This window comes from Podarcis gaigeae, assembly GCF_964106915.1.
Source record: "Podarcis gaigeae genome assembly, chromosome: 1".
NCBI lineage: Eukaryota > Metazoa > Chordata > Lepidosauria > Squamata > Lacertidae > Podarcis > Podarcis gaigeae.
This window is the reverse complement of record NC_139678.1, coordinates 120,257,871-120,274,781: the sequence shown is the minus strand read 5'-3', so window position 1 is coordinate 120,274,781 and position 16,911 is coordinate 120,257,871. Positions and strand designations below refer to the sequence as shown.

The window sequence follows — 16,911 nt, the reverse complement described above, 5'->3', positions numbered from 1 at the left end:
GCAAGTGGGGGAGAAATGTTACACCTGCCTTGAAGGTTATTGATATTAAAGCTGATATATTGCAACCAGGAATACAGCCCTTGCAGCCCCTTTCAAATGGACCAAGAAAGATGGGGGAATCACTGTAATAGGATCCATCCCTATGAAACCGAGCTACCTCACTGTAGTTTAATAAGCACATTTACAGCGTAATTCTCTATTTTAAGCTAAAACATCTGCTTAAACCAGTTTTCAAGGTGAAGGGAAGGAGGTAAAACATACTGCCATTTACCTCTGGCCTCCATCACTGTGTTCCGTTGCGCCAGAAGTGGTTTAGTCATGCTGGCCACATGACCCGGAAAACTTTCTGCGGACGAACGCCGGCTTCCTCAGCCTGAAAGCGGAGATGAGCGCCGGACCCCATAGTCAATTTCGACTGGACTTAACCATCCAGGGGTCTTTTACCTTTTTACCTTACCTTAAAACATACCATGGACAGATACTTTCTATGAAGAAGCCTTGAATTATTAGAGTAGATGTCCCAGCATCCCTTCTACTACGCCCGTATAGAAAAGACATAAAATTAATTTTAATGTGATCGCTTGAAATGTGAGAGTTAACACAGAGGCAAGAGTGGAAGCATCATCATACGAAAGACATAGCTCACGTTTGTCACCTGTACCTTTGGTGTACGTACAAGTATGAGCTATACTTCTATTGAGCTATACTAGGGAAAACCAAGATTCTTCAAAGCACAGTCAAGACATTCATTCCAATTCCAAGCAGATTGTCAAAGCCCAAGATGGCTTTGTGGGCTTCGGGAATCTGTTAGGAATTGGAATGAATGTCTTGACGGTGCTTTGAAGAATCTTGGTTTTCCCAGAACGTTCTGGGGTAAACCAGAATTGCGCAGCATAGAATCTTGCATTGTCTGCAAAGATCTAATTTTGCATTCTTCAACCGAGTTTTCTTGGGGTGAAAATGGGTTTGATTTGCGAAGAATGATCCCCTGCCTTTTTAGCCATGCCTGGAAGGCTTCAGACAGCCCAGCTCCCAAAACTGGGGTTTTTCTAACATGAAATGCAGCCTCTTGAACGCTGTGCTATAGTAGTTAAATTGGGCAAAGGCTGGAATTATCATGTGGTGTGCAATCCAGCCATCATTTAGCTCTTTTAAGTCTAATGGTTAAGGATGTGCTAAGTCAATTATGCTTTAGAACAGTGTTTCCCAACCTAGGGTCTCCAGCTGTTTTTGGACTACAACTCCCATCATACTTAGCGAGCAAGACCAGTGGTTAAGGTTGATGGGAAGTGTAGTCCAAAAACAGCTGGAGACCAAAGGTTGGGAAACACTGCTTTAGAAAGTGCTTGGCTGCGGCTGAATGTTGCTACACACTTACTATTTCTGTTGCCTTCCAGCTTGAAGAAGGTGTGTATATAAGCAGGGGGCTGTCTTTGTCTCGGGGGTGAGCTCCCCACACCTCTTGGAACCCTGGAAAAACAACTGGAAGGAAATGGGGCTGATCCAGTATGCTTACCTATCTTAACGTGCCAACTTCCCCATATTCCAAACACTTGATGAGTGTGTTTTGGCACCAACAGTAAGGTCCACCAGGTCTTTCTTCCAAGGTCTTTTTTCTCCCTAGCAAGTGTGCTTAGGATTTCAGGCTTAAAATATGGACTACTGCAATGCGCTCTACGTGGGGCTACCTCTGAAGGTGACCTGGAAACTACAACTAATCCAGAATGCGGCAGCTAGACTGGTGACTGGGGGCGGCTGCCGAGACCACATAACACTGGTCTTGAAAGACCTACATTGGCTCCCAGTACGTTTCCGAGCACAATTCAAAGTGTTGGTATTGACCTTTAAAGCTCTAAACGGCCTTGGCCCAGTATACCTGAAGGAGCGTCTCCAACCCCATCGTTCTGCCCGGACGCTGAGGTCCAGCGCCGAGGGCCTTCTGGCAGTTCTCTCATTGCGAGACGCAAAGCTACAGGGAACCAGGCAGAGGGCCTTCTTGGTAGTGGCGCCCACCCTGTGGAACACCCTCCCATCAGATGTCAAAGCGATAAACAACTACCTGACATTCAGAGGACATCTTAAGGCAGCCCTGTTCAGGGAAGTTTTTAATGTGTGACATTTTAGTGTATTTTTGGTCTCTGTGGAAGCCGCCCAGAGTGGCTGGGGAAACCCAGCCAGGTGGGCGTGGTAGAAATAATAAATTATTATAATTAAATTATTATAAAAGATACCAACATTGAGAAATATTGTGAATGTTCTCTTAGGTTTCTCTAGGCCACACTGGAGGCAAGAAAAAACAGTTCTGCTTCAATACGGCACCTAAGTTTCTTATCAAACATGAATGCTTACAGTTAATTGCCAGCCTTTTTATTCTCTACCACAGCAGCAATTATTTTATTTTTTTTGCATTATTAATAGACAAACTTTCATTGTGTAAATCTGTTACGGACAGAGCAGTAATATTTACCCTAATTATCTGAAAAGTATTAGCAGAGACATTACTGTTTTTGTTGCTGCCCCAGTGCAGGCACTAAAGTCAAGATTTCTTTCCCGACAAGTTGCTGAGGAGTGCGGAGACATCGACAATTCTCGGCCTCGAAACTTGAATGAGGTCCGATGTTGTGGCGTGTGGAAAGGGAATGTGGCCAGATACTGGGACGCGGGGCTTTTCCGGTGTTTTGAACCTTCCCATTAGGTGAGTCGCCGTGGGCACCAAGAAGAGGGAATCCTTTGGACGACACTTTGTTTTGTATATCTTGACGCCACTAGTCTGTGACTTGTCTGCAAAATGAAAACATTGCTTTCTTATGCACCAGAGGAGTCGACTCCTAGAATATTTGAGGGAGTTACACTTCCCCCCTCCCGGTGTTAGGATTTTTATCCATTTGTGCTGCTCCAGCAGTAGCACTATGTTGTGTGTGTGTGTGTGTGTGTGTGTATTACTATAAACACATAATTTTCTTAGCAAACAATATAACATATATTGGTCTTCACACTAAAGACTCGACCTCCCGTCTATTCCATATTTCGATTTCATAATACTTATTGCCAATACACACTTATATCATAATTAAACTTATTCTTAATATATCTAATTTCGTATATCTACCTTGCAACTATTACTGAAGTTCCTCGAATGCTGCAACAGAATTTAAACTAGTATATTTATTTTTCAGATATTCTTTGAAAACCTCCCATTTTGAAACAAATTCCTGTTTTGATTTATTCTTTATTTTTTCTGATAGACCATCTAATTTGGCATGTTCTGTTAGCTTTTGGATCCAACCTTGTATAGAGGGGATTTCATTACTCTTCCATTTTGCTGCGATCAGAACTCTTGCTGCCGCCGTTGCATATAAAAAGATACCCTTCCTCTTTTGCGGAATATCCCAATCAGTTATTCCCAGGAGGTAGGCCTCTGGTTTTTTATTGAAATAGATCTTTAGCATTTTTTGCAGTTCTGCATGGATACTCTCCCAGAATACCTGTATTTTCCTACATATCCACCACATATGGTGGAAAGTTCCTGAGTTTTGTGTATATCATTTGAGAGAGCGTGAGACAGGAAGTCTCACTACTGTTGGAAGTTAGTTTCATTTCTGTTTGTGATGCTGTTCTGTACTGGTGCTGAGGGAGCACAGGCATGCTGATGAAGTCTCTGTATATAGACTGTAAAATAAAGTAGTTTAGAGCTACTGATTGACTCTTTCTTCTGCTATGATATGCCAGAAGACGAGTGTGCTCCTCTCAGGAGGGAAGGGTCACTTATCACCGGTCTCTCTGGACTGAGGGAAATTTATAGCCAGGGAGGACCACTGGAGAGACACCCCGGAGCCTTGGGAAGTTGGCGGCCTTCCCGGGCGTTTTCCCAACACCCGGTTGATGGCCGTTGCCACTCAAATGGTGTGTGTGTCCCCGTCTTGTGGTCAATTTTGTGGGGCGCAGGGCTTACCTGGGACCTTCCAATATTTTATTCAAGTTGGCAGCCTTGTTATACGCTGGCAAGTATAATAATAATAATAATAATAATAATAATAATAATAATAATAATAATAATAATACCACCTTTATTGTCAATGGGTACCTCCCCCACCCAAACACTCAATCTCATTGCACTCTCTGTGCTTATCGCACAAAACACCAACCCCGAAAGTCAGTTGCACTATATTATTTTCCGTTCAGCAGCCTAACAGTCCACGGAACAGAGGGATTCTTAAGCTTATGTAAGTAAAGCGTTTGTTTGTCTTTCCCCCTCTGAACAGTTGGGACCCTTGCCATACAAAAACTGCCCCTCACTTGCAAAAAAAATAACTGCTTTGCTTTAGACCAAACTTGGGTCTCCAGCTGGTCTTGCTAGCTAGGGATGATGGAGTTTTAGTCTCCCACCCCCAATACAACTGGAAACCCAGGTTTGGGAAACACTACTTTAGACACACTGTTTGGACTGAGATACAGGCCAGGCATACTGCACCCAGTTCTTTAATGGCTTTTTGCATCTGCCTCGGGTTGGTAGAACTTGTGTTTCTAAAGAAAAAACAAAGAAAATCTGGCACACCCCTGGTCTACATGCAGGTAACGTGTCTGTCCCCTTCACGTGATGTCTAAAGATCAAGGGCCCCCCAGAACAACAGCTTGTGAAGTGTGAGGGATTGCCACTGGAGGACAGAATGGGCCCCTCAATTCTCTGGATTCTGTCCAGATATAATCAAACATTTATTTTATGTATTTGATGAGCTAATAGATATCAGCAGCCCCCCACCACACATACAGTGAGATGTAACATGTTCGGCTTCTCCTGCACTTTGCTCTTTATGGGTAATTCAGAATTTCCTTCATTTGTCATAATACTGTATATTATATAGCTGACCTAAAAGGGCAGAGCTGTCTAGCCAATGGGAGTTATTTCTGAATAAATTACCTCGTATGTGTACGGGAACTGCAGGTGGCCCTCCGTTTATCTCCAAACTGAAAATTAAAAAGGCAAAATGTTAGTAGTAGTCTTGACATATAATGACAAGCAGCGAGGACAACAAAGGATCTGTGTTCCAATTAAGCAATAAGCATTTAAACAATTAAATGCGGAAGGTTGTACCTCAGCTCTGATTTCCAAACAGCTGGGATGGCAGAAACTTTGCTTACTTAAACGAGTTTCTTGCTGGGGAATGTATTAAGGATCTAGACCAGGGTTTCCCAAACTTGACGCTCCAGCTGTTTTTGGATTACAACTCCCATCATCCCTGACCACTGGTCCTGCTAGCTAGGGATGATGGGAGTTGTAGTCCAACAACATATGGAGGGCCACAGGTTCCTCACCCCAAATCTAGGCACCGGTCCTTAACCTCAGGAGAAAAAAGAAGAAATCTTATACACGTCTTGTTATCTAACAGCCATTTCCTATTTATATCATGATATGTAATTGTAGCGCTAGACTGTAATTGCCTTTCACACAAACTAGAATATGCTGTTGTGTTTATGATTTTTTCTGTGGTTGTACTGGGAAATTAAAAGATGCTTTTGTTTTACAGCGCATAGCCTCCAGCCCCCCCACTATTTCTGGAAAACACAAAATGTTGTTCTTCTACAGATTTTCACAAAACTTCACCATCAAGGGTGTCCAACGAGATAAAAATAAAGCTAAAACATCCAAATATTGCTGATTTATACCTCTCAGTTAGAGAACTTTGTGAAGGAAATAACCCTTCACACAAAAAAAAATTCTTTGGGAACAAGTCTCTATACAACTAAACATAAAATTCCCTGAAGGTTTTGGAGATTACCAAAAATATTTATTTATTAATTTATAAGCTGCACTGTCATTAAAAAACAACAACAGTAAGGTGGAATATAAAAACAAACTCAACAAGGATCCATAAAGACATAATTAAGACCATCAATACAAATCAAATGGATTTAAAAGAGAATTGCAACAACTCATGAGAAATCAAGAAGCAGGTTGCGGTTCTGCCTGTCCTGCTCTGCAACGAGACCATGGGGACCAAGGCTCCTTAGTCCTGTGTCCATGCCTGAACCCAGATTGAAATTGATCCCAATAATCTGTGTCATTAAATAATGCTTGCAGCTGCTCCACCAAAACCCTCTCCACCACTGTCCCCCAAAAGGGGGTATTTGTGGAATCAATATTACCCTGAAGTCAACTGATATTTTGATCGCTATTTGCATGGGGTACTGAATAGAAATCAGTAAGATTTTCAGTAAGTGAAAAGTGAGGGACTCAAAACCTTAAAAAACAAACAAACAAACCATAAGATAATTGAAAGGTTGCTAATTGTTACCTGAGAGCTGGAAGCCCAACTCTTTTTTGCCTCTTAAATTCTCTCACAAAGTCTGAATTTATTCTTGCATCCTTGCTAAGGTTCAGTATTAGCCTCTTGAACAACTTGGGCTTATTCCTACATTGTACTAGCAAATGGCGATATGCAGTTCGGTTGAATGTTAAATATCCCAGAGCACATGCCATAGATGTACGAACCTGAAAAAAAAGAACCTCACTTTCAGGTGTCTTTTACCTGAAGGATTTTATTAAAGCATATATATATATATATGAAACCAGTAAAAGAAACTCATCTAAATAAAAACACAGAGAAAGAAAGAGAAATTAAAATGGAGAGTTCTCTCTCAAAAATAGAACTTATCATGCCACAGAAAGTTTATAATTCGGCAGAATATTTGAACTACAGTGGTGCCCCGCAAGACGAATGCCTCGAAAGACGGAAAACCCGCTAGACGAAAGGGTTTTCCGTTTTGGAGGTGCTTCACAAAACAAATTTCCTATGGGCTTGCTTCGCAAGACGAAAATGTCTTGCGAGTTCCTGCGGGGGTTTTTTCCTTCTTTTTCCCTTTTTCCCAAGCCGCTAAGCTGCTTATCAGCTGATCCGCTAAGGCGCTAAGCCGCTTAACAGCTGATCCACTAAGCCGCTAAGCCGCTTAACAGCTGATCCGCTAAGCAGCTTATCAGCTGATCCGCTAAGCCGCTTAACAGCTGATCCGCTAAGCCGCTTATCAGCTGACCTGCTAAGCCCGCTATGCCGCTAATAGCGCTAATCCGCTAAGCCACTAAATGGGCTTGCTTCGCAAGACGAAAAAACCGCAAGACGAAGAGACTCACGGAACGGATTCTTTTCGTCTTGCGAGGCACCACTGTATTTGATATGTAGATGTATAATTTGGAATATTTAATGAGATTTGATTGGATTATTAAATTAGAAAATCTAATAATTTTAATTTTTTTTTTTTAAAGTGGTGGACCCTCCCAGCTCTCACCTGGGAGATTTCCTTTCTGCTTCCAGACTCCCACCGTCTCACCTGGGAGATCTTCACTTCCCTGCCCATGTGGGAACAGGATACTGGACTAGATAGGCCTTTGGCCTGATCCAGTGTCAGGAACTGGTAGGCCTCGGATGACAGTGTGGGCAGAGGAAAGAGGCCAGGGGATTGACCCAGGAGAGGGGCCAGAGATTTATGGGGTTTGGCGTTGCCTACAAGGCAGGAGCCTGAGTAGGTGTGTGTGTGTAAGAGGAATGGTCAGAGATGGAGATGGGTGTGCAGGACAAGTCAAAGGAAGAGGCTGCTCAGGTAAGGGACAGGCCAGTCGGATCCCTGGCACCCCCTGCCCCGCTGTCTTCTAGGCCTGAGGGGCTTGAAAAAGGAAAGAGCAGTGATGTAAGAGAAGCCTCAGGTTGGATGGGTGCACCCCATCAGATGAGGGTACATAACCTGGAGGGTGTGTGGTCCCACTATTGCTACAATTTCTCTGCAGAACACAGACCCAGGAACAGCTGCCTAGAAGCACGTGTGTGTTTGTATCTAGGGCGTTATGGAAATTGCTGTTAGTGCATGTTTCCCCAATAAAGAATTAACTATCAGACTTGGCTGGGGATGCCTAGGACATCCAACAGGGTTCTCCTTAAGAAAGGTGAGACCTTGGGTGGGGAAAATGCTATAAGTAAGTCAGAAATTAAATTGTAATAACTAAAGACAAAACAAAGCGCTATGTAAAAATAGCATAGAAATTCTTTTGCTCTCTGGCGCCATCTGGTGTTGCATGTTTATAATGCATTCAAAACGGTTTTTTTTTTTTTGGTTTTTTTTACTAATGTAGCTGAGTCCCTTGTAGGTTTCTAGCTACCCTTGGTAAATTATTATATTCAGTCAATTAAAGTGATGGGAATTCAGACCTTCCAGATCCCTGTTTACTGCGTCAAAAGACTTGCATGCCACACCCTGGAATGTGTGATCAATGCTGGATCTGGTCTGTTCTTGTATTCTCTACCATGGTGTCTGGGAGGTCCACCTTCCATAGTACCTATTTTCTACTTAAAGAGTGGTGATGGGAAGTGATATAGGTTAAAAAAAGCTGGGGCTAAAATGCAGCCTTGCTTAACCCCCTTGGTGGCTGGTACAGGGCCTATGAGTTGGCCATTTCTGGAGGATCTTACGTACAACAGTATCTTTATATAGGCCATTAATCAAAAATAATAATCTTTTATCTATACTGGATGTATTCAATTTGGCCCAGAGTCTTACTCGTGAAATTGAATCAAAGGCAGCCTTCAAATCAATGAAGGCTGCATATAAGACTCCACGGGTTTTCTTGGTGTATTTGTCAATAAGATGTGCTAAGACAAAACAGTGATCTATGGTAGATCTGCCTTGACTAAATCCAGCTTGCTCCTCCGCCAAGATAGCCTCAGGGTCCATCCAACTGAGGGAGGTGATATATTTTAAATGAACAATTACTCATTGAACATTTCCTGCTGCAGTGATATTTTAATTACAATTTATGGTTGTTGTATTTACACCAGCGTTTTCACCAATTTTCCAGGAAAAGATGGCAATACAACCAGCTTGGATCTCTCTTTTCTTAAAAAACCGTGTTATAAAAGAGATGGTCTTTAATTGAGCAATCTGAATGTGACTGTTGCTATTTTGGAGTGATATTCAGTCTGGAAGCACCCTGAAAGCATATATACAAAAAAAACTCCACCTTTTCCCATTAATTATTTCTTGTTTTTATGAAATTAATGCAGAGTGGCTAAATAATGGCTTTAAAAGTTGGGTTTCCCCCACCATCACTGCCACCCGTCTAATGTACGTATATTGGCGAAATATGGCTTCCAATGTGCGTTACTGAAAAACCAATACTGTATATGGCATTCATTCATTTGGATTAATAATCTCAGGGTAAAAGGAGGTGATGATATTTTGATACTATTAAAGGGTCCACATTGCTTATTTTCATGCTGTTTTATATTTCTCCAGTTTAGCTGCATTAGAAAGTTAGACTGAATGGATCAAATGGGGGAGGGGACTGCAAAAATAAAATAGCTGTACCTCTTCTTCCTTTGCATATAAATGATAACAAAGACGCTGGACAGTTCCTAAGCATGTAATTGCTTCTGGAATACCTGCTCTTGTGTGAGCCAAACTAGCCAGTAGCTTCCCTATAGAGAAATAGATAACTGAGATTAGATGTTACTAGTAAACTGAGCTAAAATGATACAAAAAAGCTTTTTGGTACAATTAACTTCAGCAGGCAGATGTCCATTTCTGAAACATTTCAAGAACCCCAGTACAATTTCTATAGCCACACTTTTCAGTATTCTTTTTATTGCACTCTTGGAACATATTGACACTTGTGGCTTTAAGTAAAATGTGTGCTCCAATGTGCAATTACCGTATTTTTTGCTCCATAAGACACACTTTTCTCCTCCTAAAAAGTAAGGGGAAATGTCTGTGCGTCTTATGGATCAAATGTGTGGTCCCTGGAGCCGAATTGCCCAGGGGCGAAAAGCAGATTGTGCTTTTTTTTTTTTTTTTTTAGAAAGAGGGTTGGGGGTGTTGAAACGAAGCCGCTGAGCAGCTGATCGACAAGCGATTGGAGGGAGATAAGGGACTCTAGCGATAAAGGAGGCTGCCTGGGAGGGGGGAGGTAAGGACAGCGAACTTGCAAGGAGAGGAGACAGGAATACTAAAACAAGCAACATGGAGAGAAATTAGAAGAAAAGGAGGAGCAAAAATCTGCTCCAGCTAAGGAAAAAACACTAAGGCAAACAAAAGGGAAACAAAGCCGCTGATCAGCTGATCAGCAAGGGAACAGGAGGGATATAAGGGACTCTAGCGATAAAGGAGGCAGCCTGGGAGGGGGGAGGTAAAAGCACATGGATCCTCAGGATTTTTGCATTGGGCCACCCCAAACTCACCGTCAAATCACATATCATGTCTGTGGCCACATGAACCACAAAAATCATACATCCACTGATTTATTCAGAATATTTCCCCCCCTTGTTTTCCTCCTCTAAAAACTAGGTGCGTCTTATGGTCAGGTGCATCTTATGGAGCGAAAAATACGATAATTTAAATGAAGCAAGAACCTTTGCTGTATGGTTGGCCGGGGCAACCAAGTCAGATAGGTGGCATAGCAATAATAATAATAATAATAATAGTCTTGACAGAATAAATACCTGCCTCTAGAGAGTAATAGAAACCAAGACAAGACATATCAACAATCACATCCTACTATTTTAAGATTTTGCACTATTCCAGTGTTGGATAAGCATGCTGCCTTGAAAAACAGTGCTTTTCTTTGCATCATTACTTGCCTATTAACACCAGAGTCGCTGTCTTTTCCGAACAGAGTAGGTCGACCAAAATAGAAACTCCTTTTGCAGACAGACTGACTTTATCCTTATCAACTATAATTCTGGCTAGTATAACTATCTGAAATAAAAGAAACATTTTTACACAATGCATTAATATATTAATCAGGCCTCACACATTTCCCCCCCATTTCTCTGCATTTCCTGCTTCCAGCAAAAATTGTTATTATTATTTTTTTGTCCCAGTACAAAGCAAGCATATTTTAATGAGAATGTAGTTTATGGCTACACAATCATAGGAATGGAAGAGAATATGTTTGTGTTACCTGCGGATGGAGACAAAGCACAAAAGCTCAGCCCTCACACTTCTGAGTTTGCAGAAGCATTTATTAGTCTATGATGCAAACATATGCAGACATACATGGGAGAATACACTAGAAATTAAGACATGCGTACACATTTTGCAAGTAAAAACACGACACCTTTTTCCATATTTCAACCCAATTCTTAAAAAAAATTCCTTTTTGCAATTTTCCTATATGCCCTTGTTAGTGTATATAGGTTTCTCTGCAGACTAAAAATATGAAACTGCAACCGATGAAGTAACAATAGCAGAAGTATTTGAAGTGGGCACAGATTGAGACATTGGGCACAACTTTAAAAATGTTGAGATCATGGGTTCCCAAGCAATGCCTTGAACCACTCGGGCAAAAATGACTCTTCACAATAGATGAATGGTTGAAGGAACAATTGGACAGGCTACGTTGACACAAGTCATTGAATAACAGAAAAAGCAAAAATAGCCATGGTGGCCTTTAAGAAAAAATCCAAAATCCACATTACATACACCTTTCTTAGGCCAATAAAGAGGTCACAAAATACCGTATTTTTTGCACCATAACACTCACTTTTTTCCTCCTAGAAATTAAGGGGAAATGTCTGTGCGTGTTATAGAGGAAATGTCTACGGGTGGCATACCTACGGATTTTCCTCCTCTAAAAACTACGTGCGTGTTATGGTCGGGTGCGTGCTGTAGAGCGAAAAATACGGTAGTCTGCAAGTTTTCAAGCTCTCCAGAACCCTTCACCAAGCTAGATGGTAAACAGAGTAGGATTCAGGAAGGGAAAGTTGACTCATATAGAAACTATGGAGTCTTTATTTAATTGTGACAATCTTGAAATGTGGGAGGAGGTAGCAGGTAGCAGTGGCGTAGCGTGGGTTGTCAGCACCTGGGGCAAGGCAAGTAATTTGCGCCCCCTAACCTGTGGATTTGCGCCCCCTAACCCGTGGATTTGCGCCCCCTAACCCTAACCCCCAGATGTTGCGCCCGGTGCGGCCGGCCCCCCCTGCACCCCCCACGCTACTGGCAGGTAGTCTAATGAGGCTCTTTTGGGTACTATGCAGGTGTCAGGTTGTACCTAGGACAACTGAAAACTTTTCAAAGGTATTCAAAATGATAGATATATCTTTTTTTCCAGAGATTTGAGAAACGGAATCTATACTAGAAAACTAACATAAGAAGAACCCTTGTAGATCAGGAAAACGGTCCATCTCTCTTCCAGGACCCTATTCTCACAGTGGCAAACCAGATGTTTATGGAACACCCACAAGGATCAGAAGCTGCTCCCGAAAGGGAGAAGATGAAACTCTCCTTCTCCAATGTAGTAGATTGAGCAGAGTCCATTGTATTTGAGCAAGAAGACAGAGGCATAGCATTCAAACAGTCCTTTATGGAAAACTCCATTTTCAAAAATGGCACATGCGTGCTTATGCATTCTGGGTGAACTCTGAGCGTGATCTCTGGTTTTGTACCTGAAAGGCAGCCATTGCTCTGTCTGTCTCTACTTCCGATTCCAGGAAAGGTTCAAATATAGACACAGATATTGGTCCGCTCTCTAAAATCAATAACTGCTGGCTGGGATTATTATATGCAAAAAGGGCGATAGCATTTCCTGCTCGCAAACAGATATCCTTAAAACAATCAGAGAAATAGGTAAATTGTATTGACTGTGAAATATAAAGTACATAAAACACACACACACACACACAACCATGGGTGGTATTCAGCTACCAACTCCTGTCAGTGCAAGAATTTCTGTTTGTGCAGTGGGAGACATACAAACACACACACACACACACACACACACACTCACTCACTCACTCAAGCAAGCAAGCAAGCACCCCACACCCTACCCAGACCTGCTCCAGAGGATTGGGGGAACCTTTAGGACAGATTTCCGTGTGGTATTATTAAATTCCAGAGGGTGGAATTATGCAACAGCAGGTGCCAGAATATTGATTGCAAAAAACTGGAAGGGGGAGAAAATCCCATCACTATTAGAATGGCAAAACAAACTGTGAGTATTGTCTGTAGCTAGTGTTGTCTATAGCTAGTTTGAGAGAAGGAAGAGGCGAAATGAGGCCATGAAATTCCATGCCAAGAAACAGTGGATCAGGATGAATGTATCAACAACAACAACAACAACAACAACATTATTAAAATTTGTATACCGCTCTGTACCTGCAAGTGGTTGCAACATAAAATCACAGTACAAAAACACAAAATACAAAGTCAACAACAACAACAACCCCCCAATAACACCCCCTCACACACACACTCACATTTTAAAAGAGCATTGGATGGCAGTCAGCCAAAGGTATGGTCAAAGAGGAATGTTTTTGCCTGGTGCCTAAAAGGTGTATAATGAAGCTGCCAGGCGAGATTTAAGTGAGATTGGAATAATAATGGCACATGCTCAGAGTTGTAGTTTTTAAAATCGTTTGTGGCTCAAGTGTATCAGGAATGTAGATGCAGTTGTAAAGCATGGGTGGAGGTTATTGTTAATTGTGCACTTCATAACTGAACTAACACACACACACAATCATGTAAAGCCTCTGTTCCCCACACTGTTACGCCCAGGGTCTAGGATAGGGTTTCTCAAAACTTGTGTCTCCAGCAGTTTTTGGACTACAACTACCATCATCCATAGCTAGCAGGAAAAATGGTCAGGGATGATGGGATTTGTAGTCCAAAAGCAGCTGGAGACCCAAGTCTGGATCTAAAATTTACCTAGCTGCATCACGTTTGGTCGGCGCATATGCTCATTGGCCCTCCAGCTTGTGGTGTAGTTCTAAGGTGGTTCTGTGCAATTAACAACAAACTGCCAACTGTTCTCATGCTGTGCTGCAAAACAGCCTGATTTGATCCATATGTGAGCTCGGAGATCCCCTTTAATCTCTTGTATGTGTGCACTGGCTCTTCCATTCTAATGGCGGGAGCAGATCTGTACATGGAAAGGAGCATTTGCTCACAGCTTTGGGGAAAGGATCCGTTCCTGTAATCAGGCACTGACATTGATTGAAACAAAGAAAGAAAGAATGCCAGTGCCTTATTACAGCATGAAGCGTATTTAATCTTTTCTCTTAAATGGGCACTATCATGTTCTCCAGTAAAGCCAGTACCTTCTCTGGTGCGTAAAGGAGCCCAAGGACGTCAGAATAACTAAAGCCTTCCTTCTCTCGCAACACACTCTGCAGGTTATCGTTCTTTAGAACAATGCAAGCCAAAGAATATGCAACTTCAACCTAAGCAATCAGTTGGATGGAAAAGCAAAAGTGAGCTTCAACACACTGGTAAAATTCAATTATTTTTAGCCCAATTCCAAATTTTCAGCCCCATTCCAAACGTCCTTCAGAGCTTGCTGACTATCCCTCAGTCCCCAATGAACAATCCCTTTAAGTAACATGTAGCTGCAGTGCAATGATATTTACACCATAAAAAGCCACAATCTCATCCAGAGTTGTTATAATATGTGCACTTAATATATAACAAACTGGACTCTTTCTGTACCTCACAGTTCCACAATGCTTAATGGAGATTTTTCCAAATATATTTACTGATAAACATAGTTCTCCTTCCTATAACTGTATTCTCCTTGTCCACGCAATTAGTCTTTTGCCAGCCAAATAGCCAATGCCCCAAACAGCATCCTAGTACCTAATTCTCTCCCTCTCCCCACAACCTCCCCATAACCTCTAGTGAAATGGTCATCACATGGTCATCAAAATGCAATTCTCCCCATCCTTGCTCCACATAACTGGGTGCCACTAGTGGTTGAGTTGTATGATTAGAGGTCACAGGGGAGATGTTAGATATTATAGGGGAGAGAAGATGTGAGGCTATCAAGCCAGATATGGGGATGTTGCTGTTGGCAGCTCCTTGTCTACAATAACATCTCGTTCCAGTCTTTAAGAACTGGAATGTAGCAAACAAAATTATTAGAGCCATGTTACTTTTGTGAACGTCAGCGTCACACAACTCTAAGCAATTAGGTGCCAGTTTCCAAATATCGTTGGCTGTGACCAGCAGCTAGTTTCTTTGTATAGGAACATAAGAAGCTGCCTTATACGAAGTCAGACCCTTGGTCTATCTAGATCCTCCTTGCCAACACGGACTGGCAGCATCTCACCAGGGTTTCAGGTAAGGGTGCTTCCAAACCCTACGGGGAGCGTTTGCATGCAAAGCACCAGCTCTGTCACGACTGAGCTGCAGCCCTTTAGCATCGCGCAAAGATGTATTAGCTTATATTATGTGCTGAACTGAAAGGACTACTTAAACCTACTCAAGAATCAGGGCTATCCCTGCCCCCATACTGGAACTCAATGGAACTCAGTTCTGGCACTTCTCAGATGGGTGCCATTGCCATTATAAGAGAGTTTATGGTGAGTTCTGGCACTGCTTTTTCTAGAAAAATAGCACTGTCAAAAAGGGTTCTATCCCCAAGGCTGTGCTTTATGGGGAGCTGGCTTCAGGTACCAGGCCTGTTGGCAGACCAACTCTGCGTTACAAAGATGTTTCAAATGTGACATGAAAGCTGGCAACACCAACCCCACCATCTGGGAATTCCTTGCAGATGACCGAAGTGCCTGGAGATAGACAGCAGTAACCAGAGTGCCTGGAGATAGACAGCAGTAACCAGAGGGAAAGCGCAGAGCAGTAACCGGGGGAGCGCAGAGAGAAGAAACACCATAGTTCATGTGCAGCAGCACAATCAGACACCTTCATCTTCTCCAGCTGCAACAAAACATGTTTCTACAGCCACAGCAGGCACTGTAATTCTCCAACGGTTTGACTTCTCCTCCGATGGCGCACTTTTCCACTGTCCTCCGAGAAAGACAGGTGCCAGCACTTAAACCTACTCAAGAAATGCTTTGGAGGAGTTCATCTCTATACTGAATAAGGCTACCACTTAAAACCCACCTTTATGTGAAGAGAACTATGATGTTTCAGTAAGTGGACCAATATTGGCAAGGCTCCTTCATCTACTACGTTGTCTTGACTGACTGGATTGTTTATGTTGGCTTCACCTGAAGGTCCAACAAGTCAGGCAGAGAGCCCCACATAAGGAGCACAGGAAAAATTGAAAAGATAATCAGAAAATGTAATGTCAGTACAAGCAAACCTCATATTTGTAACTATTCTGTGTTCTTAACTTTTTAGACAAGAACATGTTCCAAACGGCTACCTCTAGTCTAGGGGGCATTATCACAGAATGTGGAAGACCTGGAAAATTTCTTTGCCATTTTGGTGGGATTTCATTTCTTATGTCGAATTCAGACATATGAAACCCTGGGATCATCCATACTTCCCCTTGTCCAGCCACTTTCGCTCGGGAAAACCTGCTCTTTACTGTTGAATCAGAACAAATGTCAATCAGGTTTTCCGGGAATTGCTGTTTGCTCTGATTTAGCGGTAAAGAGCAGGTTTTCCTGGGGAAAGCAGAAAACCACCCAGACCCGTGCTTTCAGGACAAGTGAAGTGTAAACGAGCCCTCTCTTCCTCACATAAATAGCAAAATTTGGCTTTCATTGTGTGTTTTGCTGCTTTTATTTTTCTACATTATCTGCTCCCTACATATTTGGAAAATGCAAAACGGGCAAACAGTACGGAGGCTGTAACTTTGACTTTTTTCTTATAACATAACCTAAGTACAACAGAAAAGGAGCTACAAACCAATACAAATGGTCCCCAAAGCTCTGATGACACTGAGCAGTGTGCCCTCTGCTATCCTTCCACTCCTTAGCAGCCGAACCAAAGGGGAAATTCCGTTCCCTTCGCAGATCTGGTTCTGGTGTATTTCGCTCTCCTTGCTAAGAGCTATGACGGCTTCACCTCCTTCCAAAACAACCACAGCAACACACATTTAGTAACCTTTGGTCCCATGCCCAGTTTTTCTTTCAGAAATGCAACGGAAAAGGTTGATGTCATGTCAGGGAACTGCCATCGGCTCAGAGG

General features: G+C 42.4%; 1 protein-coding gene across 3 annotated transcripts in view; it reads right to left on the bottom strand.

Annotated features, from left to right (window-relative positions):
* Nucleotides 1–2,351: 2,351 nt before the first annotated feature.
* ANKAR (ankyrin and armadillo repeat containing) overlaps nucleotides 2,352–16,911 on the bottom strand; it is a 41,919-nt gene continuing 27,359 nt past the window's right edge. For all 3 annotated transcript variants that reach the window (XM_083703973.1, XM_083703972.1, XM_083703974.1), the window contains 9 exons: nucleotides 16,630–16,791; nucleotides 15,877–15,983; nucleotides 14,079–14,201; nucleotides 12,429–12,587; nucleotides 10,620–10,737; nucleotides 9,352–9,461; nucleotides 6,294–6,490; nucleotides 4,919–4,965; nucleotides 2,352–2,781 (listed from right to left, as the gene is read on the bottom strand). In XM_083703973.1, the coding sequence (XP_083560099.1) occupies nucleotides 2,537–2,781; nucleotides 4,919–4,965; nucleotides 6,294–6,490; nucleotides 9,352–9,461; nucleotides 10,620–10,737; nucleotides 12,429–12,587; nucleotides 14,079–14,201; nucleotides 15,877–15,983; nucleotides 16,630–16,791 (1,268 nt within the window). In that variant the 3' untranslated portion in view covers nucleotides 2,352–2,536. The remainder of the gene's footprint in view (nucleotides 2,782–4,918; nucleotides 4,966–6,293; nucleotides 6,491–9,351; nucleotides 9,462–10,619; nucleotides 10,738–12,428; nucleotides 12,588–14,078; nucleotides 14,202–15,876; nucleotides 15,984–16,629; nucleotides 16,792–16,911) is intronic.